This window comes from Nerophis ophidion, linkage group LG19 (genome assembly GCF_033978795.1).
Source record: "Nerophis ophidion isolate RoL-2023_Sa linkage group LG19, RoL_Noph_v1.0, whole genome shotgun sequence".
NCBI classification, from domain to species: Eukaryota; Metazoa; Chordata; class Actinopteri; order Syngnathiformes; family Syngnathidae; genus Nerophis; species Nerophis ophidion.
Window position 1 is genome coordinate 30,529,484 of NC_084629.1, and position 12,296 is coordinate 30,541,779.

General features: G+C 37.8%; 1 protein-coding gene across 3 annotated transcripts in view; it reads right to left on the reverse strand.

The window, feature by feature from the left end:
* Positions 1–12,296, reverse strand: part of tbc1d4 (TBC1 domain family, member 4) — a 123,701-nt gene that overhangs the window by 67,747 nt on the left and 43,658 nt on the right. For all 3 annotated transcript variants that reach the window (XM_061879764.1, XM_061879763.1, XM_061879765.1), the window contains exons 2-7: positions 10,736–10,864; positions 10,439–10,661; positions 5,234–5,475; positions 3,045–3,134; positions 402–506; positions 195–327 (exon numbers count right to left, since the gene is read on the reverse strand). In XM_061879764.1, the coding sequence (XP_061735748.1) occupies positions 195–327; positions 402–506; positions 3,045–3,134; positions 5,234–5,475; positions 10,439–10,661; positions 10,736–10,864 (922 nt within the window). The remainder of the gene's footprint in view (positions 1–194; positions 328–401; positions 507–3,044; positions 3,135–5,233; positions 5,476–10,438; positions 10,662–10,735; positions 10,865–12,296) is intronic.

Below are 12,296 nucleotides of genomic sequence, written 5' to 3' on the forward strand. Positions count from 1 at the left end.
TAGCTTTGATGTTTTTTTATTTTTATTTTATTGGTTGTTATGCAGAATTCCCGGTGGTAAATTCACAGGAAATTGGTATTTACTGGCCACACCCATTAGGCTGTTTTAAAGGTACTCCGAGAACACATCGAGACATGTTTATTTATAGAGAATAATTTTGCTGATCTGTATTAAGTATAAACGGAACAATGTACCTTCAATGCGCTCGCAGAGCTTGTGCAAGTCGTGCATGGGGCAGGCCTCGCATAACTGGATCTGAGTCTTGCTGCTCTGCAAGGTGGCTGCTGTGCTGAAGGCCTGCTTCAGGGTCAGCATCACCTCTTCCACCTTCACGTGGTACACACACAAAGCAAATATTATTTTTTTATTTTTTTTTTTACGACGTCCTGCGAGGGACTAACCAGGGATTCGCTGGCACACTGGAAGACGAAGCACACATACTGGCTGGGGCCAGATTCTGACAGGTCGCGACAGATGAATCCAAAATGATCCGTTTGCTTGATACCCTGGAAGAATGAGAGCAGAACACTATCTTCATGAAAGGGAACAATATGCTTCTATTAAAAATATAAATTATAATACAGCAAAATAAAGTTTTTGGGGTTCATCAAGGTTCCATTTGGGACCTCCAATGTACAAAATCCAAAACCAGTGAAGTTGGCACGTTGTCTAAATTGTAAATTTATATTTGCAAATCCTTTTCAACTTATATTCAATTGAATAGACTGCAAAGACAAGATATTTAATGTTCCAACTGAGATATTTATTTTTTTGCAAATAAATTAAATGGCAGCAACACATTGCAAAAAAGTTGTCACAGGGCATTTTCACCACTGTGTTACATCGCCTTTCATTTTAACAACACTCAAAAAACTTTTGTAACTGAGGAAACCAATTTTTGAAGTAGGATTATTTCCCATTCTATCTTGATGTACAGCTTAAATTGTTCAAAAAGTCTCTGTCGTCATATTTTAGGTTGCATATTTCGCCACACAGTTTCAATGGGAGACAGGTCTGGATTACAGGCAGGCCAGTCGAGTACCGGCACTCTTTTATTATGAGACCACGCTGTTGTTATGCGTGGCTTGACATTGTCTTGCTGAAATAAGCAGGGGCGTCACTGATAACGTTGCTTGGATGGCAACATATTTTGCTCCAAAACCTATATGTACCTTTCAGCATTAATGGGGCCTTCACAGATGTGTAAGTTAGCCTTGAGCACTAATACACCCCCATACCATCACAGATGCTGGCTTTTCGACTTTGCACCGAGAACTGTCCGGATAGTTCTTTTTGTTTTTCCTCAGTTACTAAAAACAATTTGAAATGTGGACTCGTCAGACCACAGAACACTTTAACACTTTGCATTAGTCCATCTCGGGCCCAGCAGAGTTTCTGCGTTTCTGGGTGTTGTTGATCAATGGCTTTCGCTTTGCATAGTAGAGTTTTACCTTGCACTTACAGGTGTAGCGTTAAACTGTAGTTACTGACAGTGGTTTTCTGAAGTTTCCTGAGCCTATGTGGTGATGTCGCTTTTTGATGCAGTACTGTCTGGGGGATCGAAGGTCATGGGCATTCAATGTTGGTTTTCAGCTTTGCTGCTTACGTGCAGTTATTTCTCCAGATTTTCTGCACTTCTTGATAAGGACCATAGATGGTGAAATACCTAAATTTCTTGAAATAGCTGGTTGAGAAATGTTCTTCTTAAACAATTTGCTAACGCATTTGTTCACAAAGTGGTGACCCTCGCCCCCACTCTTTTTTTTGACAAGCTGTTCTTATACCCAGTCATGGCACCCACCTGTTTCCAATTAGCCTGTTCACCTGCGGGATGTTCCAAATAAGTGTTTGATGAGCATTCCTCAACTTTCTCAGTCTTTTTTGCCACTTGTGCAAGTATTTTTAAAACATGTCCGCGCGTTTGTAGCTGAGATAGGCGCCAGTGCCCCCCGCGACCCCGAAAGGGAATAAGCGGTAGAAAATGGATGGATGGATGGAAGTTGCAACTATTAAAAATCAAATGAGCTAATATTTGCAAGAAATAAAGTTTTCCAGTTCGAACATTAAGTATTTTGTCTATGCAGTCTATTCAATTGGATATAGGTTAAAAAGGATTTGCAAATCATAGTATTCTGTTTTTATTTACCATTTACCCAAGGTGCCAACTTTACTGCTTTTGGGTTTTTGATATCAATGATTTGATGATGATGATACTTGTCTTTTAATATCACATTCTAATCTTGTATATATATATATATATATATATATATATATATATATATATATATATATATATATATATATATATATATATATATACATATATATATATATATATATATATATATATACACAGTATATACATATGTATACTGTATGGGTATATATGTGTGTGTATATATATATATATATATATTTATATATATATATATATATATATATATATATATATATATATATACTGTATGGGTATATATGTGTGTATATATATATACATATATACATATATATATATAATATATATGTATATATATATATGTGTATGTATGTGTGTGTGTATATATATATGTATAGTATATATATATATATATATATATATATATATATATACACACACACACACACACGCACACACACACACGTATATTATAGTGTCTTCAAAGTGTGCATTCTTTCACTACATAAGGACTTTTGTCAAGGCTAGAACCATTTAATCATGTTCTCATTGTTTCTAATGGGGAACTTCACTATAAAACGTTTTGATTTACAAACCATGTTCAAGGATCAATTAAGTTCGTAAATCTAGGTTCCTCTCTACAATAGGCACTATTATCTACTGATTTACCAATAGATGTCCCTATTGTTTTTTTCGTATACTTCTGATATACATATTTATTCACCATCGAGACTTTTATCTACCACTACGTCGAATGTCTACTAACTGATGTACGCAAAACGAGTTCAAATATGTTGCTAAAATTGGGACACCATTGGTTAAAACACATGTCCAGGATTGTGTATTTCTGACAGAAAAAAACCCTCACTTGACAACAAGATGAAATATCTTTGAAGTTCTTTTCCAGCACCACTGTCTTGCTGTCTGGACTGATGAGGTTGACTTCAAAACGGCCAACCTGTGTAGAAAAAAACAAGAAAGAAAAATCATGTTCAGCTTGATAGGTTGATTGACACAAAAAAAACATGCAAGTCCATCGTGAAAAGTGGAAATCCGGCTTCCAAATCAATATCACTAATGATTTTCTTGCTGTGTAACATATTGAACCGTGCACTTAGACTATAATTAGCCTCATGTGGAAATGTGCTGAGAGGGACAGCTGGGCCCCGCTGCAGCTCGCATTGCTTTTCCTTTCAATAAGAAAAAAAACACATGCCACGTTACAAGCTGCTCTTTACAGCAGCACGGAGGACTTGCAACCCGTTTAGAACGAGACGGTACCGCAGCAAGTCTGTCAAGTGCACGTAAAAGTGATTTGCAGAAGCAGCAGAGTCAGGCAGGCATTATCTGCAGCGGGTAAATTTAGAGTGAAGCTAACACCAGGACTTCTGACTTGAAGTCCACAAAGAATAAATCAAATGTTTAAAAATTGCAGTTGTGCAGGGATGTGTGACAAGTCATAGCACGGCGTGCAACAGGCATAAGCAGACTTGTCTGAAGCATGCTTCTCCAACATTATGCAAAAATGCAGACACTAAAAAGTAACCTCCCAAAATTTGTCATGATGGACACTGCTGTGTACACTTATTAGCACTGCTGATCCTTTAAGAGGGATTTTGTATAAAGTAATAAACAGCTTTCTAAAGTAAATTTACAAATGTAAAGTGTATTGCACTGCACACATATAACAAATATTAGTGTTCAAATATCAAACACAAGTATAACATTTATATAAAATAAATATTATTTTAAAGTTGTGTTTTTACATGACAATATAACTAGGACAAAATATTCATATTTGCATACATAGATTTTTATTTTAAAGATTTTACTTAATATTTCAATATTTTTTTATTTGATTGTACTTTAGAAAACATATCAAAATGTAACTGTACATAAAGTTAAAGTTAATACAAAAGATAATTTTGCTTTAAAACAATTACGCACACATACAAAAAAACTCTATATTATTATTTGTTTATTATTACAATATATAGCTGTATATGTATGTGTATACATACACACACATTCAGCTGTATTGTTTGGATAGAAAAATACATATATTTTTATTAATTTATACTTTTTGAATGAATAAAGTTCTTTATCGTCCTTGTTCCAGAAAGACAATGAGAAACAGTTTATTTAGCAGCAGCCGAGATAGAAGCATCATCATTTAAAAATAATACAAATTAAAGAGCACAATATAAACTATAAATAAGCGGGATAATTATTTTATTTTTTTTTATAACCACAGTATAGTGTACTGTAGTTCAACATAAAAACTACATTTTTAAACCTGTTTTTTCAAATGTGTAAATATATACAGTACAGGCCAAAAGTTTGGACACACCTTCTCATTTCAATGTGTTTTCTTTATTTTCATGACTATTTACATTGTAGGTTGTCACTGAAGGCATCAAAACTATGACACCTGTGAAGTGAAAACCCTTTCAGGTGACTACCTCTTCAAGCTTATCGAGAGAATGCCAATCAAAACAAAGGGTGGCTATTTTGAAAAAACTATAATATAAAACATGTTTTCAGTTATTTCACCTTTTTTGTTAAGTACATAACACCACATGTGTTCACTCATAGTTTTGATGCCTTCAGTGACAATCTATATTGTAAATAGTCGTGAAAATAAAGAAAACCCATTTAATGAGGTGTGTTCAAACTTTTGGTCTGTACTGTATATTTAATTAAATATAATTTTAACACACCGAAAATAATAATTTATGTAATTGTGCGTTTTTATTAACTTTTTTTAATATATTTTTTTATTGATTTATCTTGCCTTTTTAATAGTCCATAATAGGATCCATCATAAAGTTCAATGTGTACTTTGCAGTCCAATTCAAGGTTTAGTTTGTGGGTCAGCGTTTGTTATTGCATTTACCAACTTAGACCATAATGTTTACACTTGCATGACATGTAAAAAGAGCTCTTTCACATCCACCTTATCCTGCAAAGCTTCGGCGTGCATACCAAGCAGCAATGCAGCGTTTCATCAATGAACCGACTGTCTCCAACCAACTCCGGGGTCTCCATCTGGCCTACCTGGAAGAGCATGGTTCGGTTTTTGTCCGAATCGGATGGCTGAACGTGGTTCGGAGCGCTGGCGTGTCTGCGGCGTGCGGGGTCCTTAGCGGCGGGCCCTTCGCCGGGCTTCCTCTGCAGACCTCCAGCCATGCTGCTGCAGCGCGTGCGAAACTCCTGCGGTTCCTGAAAGCCTGAATCTTCCAGGATGCACTCGGGTAACGTTCCTCTCAGGCTGTTCTGACTGGCGCTGGTGGACAGGCCTGAACATTAAGACACGTTCAGTGTTACAATGGGCATTCACAGCTTTGGCTGTAGGCAACCTCCTGATGTTGTTATTTATTATCAACTTCAAAGATGGCAGAAGCTGCATTTGAATGGTTGGTGACAACTGCTTTATCCACACCTTTGTACTTGGTGAGGCAATAGTGAGGTATGTGCCACACTGGCATGTTTTAAAGTCAATCAGGCTAAAATCACCTATCTAATTAGCATCCACCCATCCATCTTCTACCGCTTATTCCCTTTTGGGGTCGCGGGGGGCGCTGGCGCCTATCTCAGCTACAATCGGGCGGAAGGTGGGGTACACCCTGGACAAGTCGCCACCTCATCGCAGGGCCTATCTAATTAGCAATTAAACGCAATTTTGGTCAAACTTTAAAATCCTTAATAGTTGCAATTACAGTTGCCAGTCCAAGACAGTAGATGGCAGATGTGTTTGTTAGTAATTTCAACCTTTGCTAGTGCCCTAAAAGTGTTAATACTGTAAGTATTGTACTTACCCTGCACCAGATTTTGGATTGTAACATGCATCTTAGTTGTAGTTTCGCCATTTAAAATAGTTAATGTTAATCGGTGGCACGTCAATAGCAAAGACAATTTATATTAGCATCAAGCTAGCGCATTTCTTCACTATGCTTACGTAAATTTTTTGGTGGCATTGAAAATTGCAACATTACCTAGAAGCTGCTCTCAGTGGTGCTGTATACCCGCTGAGTCGGGACCGGGCAACCGAGGTACCGTAACATGGCATCGTTGGATTTTATGAGATCCGAGGTGGCCAAAAAAAAAGTGCCACGTCATCTCTCCTTAAGCATCTCCTGTCTTTAAAAACCATTGACGCCTCTGTTTCGAAATTTAATCAAGGTCCCTTGAATGCTCCACAGTTATGTGCTATAAGATGCAAAAGTGAAACTTAAATATAACTTTATTCTATGCTGCCAAACGTAGATTTATTATATGTGTACCTTACTTACATCACTTCGTCCTTGTTCCCAAATGTCGGTGCTGTGTGTGAATGCTTAAAATGGAACTGCGCTTTTTTAGGAATTGACTTGAATATTAACTAAGTATTAGTGATATTGTTCTTATAAGCTCTAACGCAGACAAATGAGTTATAGCGGTGCTGTGAACACTAGCTTGTGTGCAATGTTTACATCATCGAGTGGTCTGATGTTTCCTTGCTTCCCTGCTCCTTTGAAGTTTATTGTAGCCTCTCACCTAGAAAGTAGATGGATGAGGACATATTCCGATAAGTTGGACACTTTGACAGCCAAATTAGACTTGGAAATTACGACACGAAGACAATTGGCTCCACCTCCCTTTTCTTCGCAAGGATTATGAGACATTCTTCATTTAAGTAGGAATATCCTATCCTAATGACAGCAGACAATGTAAAGTAAGTGATATTTTATTATGTTTGTTGTCTCTCATGAAGTCTGCAGTGAGCAGTAATTAGGGATGTTTAAAAAGAAAAAAAAAAGCAAATGTCGTCGTTAGGCAGAAGTAGGATTGTGGAATGAATGATCAGGGGAAATTACCGGAACACTTCATCCACACAGAAGAACATCTGTACGCTGCTTGGCTTTATTCTCTTCTGTTGTTTACACTCCATTAAGCATGTAGATGTTTAAAGTTATTAAACAGTTTGATGGTTATTAATGTCTGATGGCTCTCAAACTGCCTGGTATCTTCATCACAAACAGTCTGTAATGGAGAAAGAACCACACTGCTGCTAAACATGTCTTCACTTGGACCCCTCAGCTCCCGAGGACCCCTTGCCTGGCCGTTAAGGTGTTAAAAGAAAAAGATTACTTTACTTTTTTCCTGTACTAAACAGCACAATTATACTTGGGAATTTACAAAAGTCGTGATGCATTTTTGAAATGAATGCTAAATGATGATCAAAATACATAAATGTGCCCATTACTACATTGCGTATATACTTACATCATGTATATTAAACTTTATTGGAGGTGTTTAGAGGTTTTTTAAGGGCTTTATAGGCAGAATAGAGCAGCTCCAATTGCAGACTTTTGATTAAATTTAGCATTCACACATATGGTTTTCTACACCAAAATTAATCTATTTATTATTATTTATATTATTATTATGAGCTTCACGGTGGAAGAGGGGTTGGTGTGTCTGCCTCACAATACGAAGGTCCTGAGTAGTCTGGGGTTCAATCCCGGGCTCGGGATCTTTCTGTGTGGAGTTTGCATGTCCTGCCCGTGAATGCGTGGGTTCCCTCCGGGTACTTCGGCTTCATCCCACTTCCAAAGACATGCACCTGGGGATAGGTTGACAACACTAAATTGGACGTAGTGTGTGAATGTTCTCTGTCTATCTGTGTTGGCCCTGCAAAGAGGTGGCGACTTGTCCAGGGTGTACGACACCTTCCGCACGATTGTAGCTGAGATAGGCACCAGCGCCCCCGCGACCCCAAAGGGAATAAGCGGTAGACAATGGATGGATGGATTATTATTTTGTGAATGCTTTGGAGCATTCACGCAATACTAAAAATACTACTAATAATAACAATATGGTTTTCTACACAATATTAATCTATGTATTATTATTATTCAATTTATTATTAATCTCAGGATTTTGCCACGCTGTACCTTCCACATTGTTCACCCGATTCAAACCGTTCCAACTTCCAACTGTTCAGCCTTTACGGGAATCGCGGGCTTTTCCTTGACGAATTCGAAAAATTCACAGATTTCCCAGAATTCCAGGTTTTTCCCGTTCAAAATGAATGAGTCATCACGGTGGAGGAGGGGTTAGTGCGTCTGCCTAACAATATGAAGGTCCTGAGTAGTCCTGGGTTCAATCTCGGGCTCGGGATCTTTCTGTGTGGAGTTTGCATGTCCTCCTTGTGAATGCGTGGGTTTCTTCCGGGTACTCTGGCTTCCTCCCACCTCCAAAGACATGCACCTGGGGATAGGTTGATTGGCAACACTAAATTGGCCCTAGTGTGTGAATGTGAGTGTGAATGTTGTCTGTCTATCTGTGTTGGCCCTGCGATGAGGTGGCGACTTGTCCAGGGTGTACGCCGCCTTCCACCTGATTGTAGCTGAGATAGGCACCAGCGCCCACCGCCACCCCAAAGGGAATAAGCGGCAGAAAATGGATGGATGGATGGACCATTTCCACATTTTTCAACCTATTCAAAGCATTCCATCTTTAATACATGTCAAATATAGTTTTTTAAGTTAAAAAAAAATTCCATGATTTTTTAGAATTCTTGCTTTTCCAGAGCCATTTTTCCACCCTTTTTACTGGCGACTACTCCTTCCACATTTTTCAACACATTTCAACCCACTTTAACCATTCCACCGTGAAATCATTCCTTTTAATCAGGACAAAGTTGTTTTTTGAACTGGAAAAACTCCTGGTTTATCCAGACTCTAATGAACTCCGTAACACCATTTCTGAATTGAAAATGTTACTCTTTCAACATTTCTCGACTGTTTTGAAAAATTCCAACATCAACTGTTTTAACTCATTCAGAACATTACCGTATTTTTCAGACTATAAGTCGCAGTTTTTTTCATAGTTTGGCCGGGGGTGCGATATGTACTCCGGAGCGACTTATGTGTGAAATTATTAACACATTACCATAAAATATCAAATAATATTATTTATCTCATTCGCGGAAAAGACAAAGAAAATGTCAGCAATCGTCACACACACGTCAACCAATAAGAATTTGGCGGGAGAGGGTCATGACAGAAGTGCATTGTGGGGCATGGAATGCTAACTGCTATATGCTACTGCCGTAGCTATTAAAATGGGTCATTGCATTGTTGGCGGTAACTTATAAAAACTGAGAAGGGCTGAACAAAAATTGGACCGAAAAGGACATCATGTACTGCAGATTACAAGCTGGACGTAGTGAAATACTCAGCAGAAAACGACAAGAGGAAGCGGCGCATACCTTTGGAGTTGGCAGACTTGTTTAGAAGCGACATCAATGAAGAAGATTTCATGGGATTTATCGATTAGGGGTGACAGATTGTTTGGTAAAGGTATAGCATGTTCTATATGTTATAGTTATTTGAATGACTCTTACCATAATATGTTACGTTAACATACCAGGCACCTAATCAGTTGGTTATTTATGCCTCATATAACGTACACTTATTCAGCCTGTTGTTCACTATTCTTTATTTATTTTAAATTGCCTTTCAAATGTCTATTCTTGGTGTTAGGTTTTATCAAATACATTTCCTCCAAAAATGTGACTTATACTCCAGTGCGACGTATATATGTTTTTTTCCTTCTTTATTATAAATTTTCTGCCGGTGCGACGTACACTCCGGAGCGACTTATAATCCAAAAAATACGGTACATTTTTTTTTTAACCATTTTCAAAAAAATTCCCTCTTTTCCCGTAATCCCCAAATTTCCATGAAATTCCCATTTAAATGAATGGGACAATTTTCAAGGTTACACATCTCCCACATTTTGTATCCGATTCAAACCATTCCAATTTCAAAATATTCAGCCTGTTCAACTTTCAAACTATTCTTACATTCTGTCAGCATTTCAGTTCAACTTCAGCATTGGAGTATTTACACGCAATTCCTTCCGGAATTGTCTCGTCTAGTTTAATATTTAAAATACATTAAAAAAAATCCAAACATTGTGAGCTTTGATGACGTTATTAGTTCTGTTACCAAGGGCATGAAACATTAAGCTTTTTTGCAAAGGAGCGTAGGTACTGTTACATAGTTTTGATTGGATTTCAACAACCTTACTATTGAACTGAGTGTAAAAATAACTCTCAATTTTTATGATGTATTGTATGAGCGACGGATTTAAATGAAAGAAATATGGGGTTGTGGCCCAAAACGGCCGCATAGTATTTATGTGACAGATCGACCCAGAGTGTGATTAAATGGAACCTACTCACAACGCTATTGCCATATTGGCATCTCTTACCCAACAAGTCGTCGCCTTCAAGAACTTCTGGCTCCTCGGTCTTCTCATTCAAAGTCGACGAGAGTGGATGTACCTCCCCACCAATGGTGAACTCCACAGGGACTTTGTCTACGGAGCCTTTCTGGCCATTAAGAAGACGTTTGCGCTTAACCTCATGCTGGTGGAACTTTTCCACGCAGTCGTCAATGAGGGTGGAGGGCGCCTTCTTGTGCCCCACCGTCACCTGCGATTAGAAAAACGAGCTTTGAAGTGGAACAAGGTGGCGGATTGAAAACGCTTCCTGTTGTCGCATCCGACCTTGCCACAGTAGAGCACTTCAAACTTCTGAGAGTTGTAGAAGGCCTCTTCGGCTTCCTGTTTTGGTTTGGCCTCTTCCTTTAGGGCTGATTTGGACACTTGGCGAATGCTGCTGATCACCTCAGGCACCTTTGAAAAAATACAAAGCAGCGTGATGACGTCGTTGTAATCAGTGTTCGGAAAAACAGCGTGACATGTAACGAGTTATCACACACCAGGTTTTCCACGAGTATCAGCACTTTAATGCTTTTTTATGCTGTTTTAAATGACACTTGAAAAAAAATGTCATACCTACAGTATGTCCTACTGCAGGGGCGTCGAACTCATTTTAGATCGGGGGCCACATGGAGAAAAATCTACTCCCACGTGGGCACAATAACTTAAAAACAAAGACAACTTCAGATTGTTTTCTTTGTTTAAAAATAAAACATGCACTTTCTGAAAATGTACAAATCATGACTTTGTTGGGGGTTTTTTTACACTTACATGTTGCGGTTAGAGTATTCTATCTTTATTTGTCGTTATTTATACTTTCTGAATAAATTATGTGATCATGTTCATCAGTCAAGTCATTGGTGTTAATTTTCAATCTACCAAGATAAAAAAAATAATATCAAAATCAAATGTTGTTTATGTAGTTTGGTCATTTGCCTCAACTATCCACAAAGATACAAATAATTGCTATTGCAACATCTAGTGGACACATTTTGAACAGCAGTTTCTTTCATTTAAAAAATCCGGCACATTTTTATACTTGGCAAACTTATTCTGCGGGCCGGATAAAACCTGGGCCGGATCCGTATGTTTGACACCCCTGTCCTACTGCATATACTGCAGTTATTATAGTCAAAAGCTTACAATTCTCTGTATCCACACAATTGTAAGCATTTCAGATCAAATCAAACGTCATTTATACAGCACTTCTCATGCAAACACAAAGCTGTACAAAAAAAACATAGATATATAATAATAATGATAATAATAATAGTAATAATAGAAGAAGAAGAGAAGAAAACACACACACAAACACACTATTGACAATAACAAAGCAAAAACAAAACATGGCGTGGCACTAAAGATTTGAGGAAGACCGCCACTTTTGAGGCATTCACACTGGAGAATAAATAAAATTAATGCCATTTAAAAAAATATATAGTACAGTATTAAACAGGGGTCGGCAACCCACGGCTGTAGAGCCTCATGCAGCTTTTTAGCGTCGCCCTAGTGGCTCTCTGGACCTCTTTCAGAGATGTGTGAAAATGGAAAAAAATGAAGAAAAAACATGACACAGACGTTCCTAATTTTAAGAAATCCCACAGTTTATATTAAAGATGCTTCACTGATGAGAGTATTTGGCAAGCACCGTTTTGTCCTACTAATTCCAGCAATCCTTGAACTCATCGTAGTTTGTTTACATGTCCAACTTTCTCCAATGCTGCCACAGAAAGATGTGTTTTATGCCACTCCTTTGTCTCATTTTGTCCAACAAACATTTTAGCCTGAGCGTGAATGCACAAAATGTTTACTTTGTTGATTTTATTGATTGGCTGTAGTGCTAATC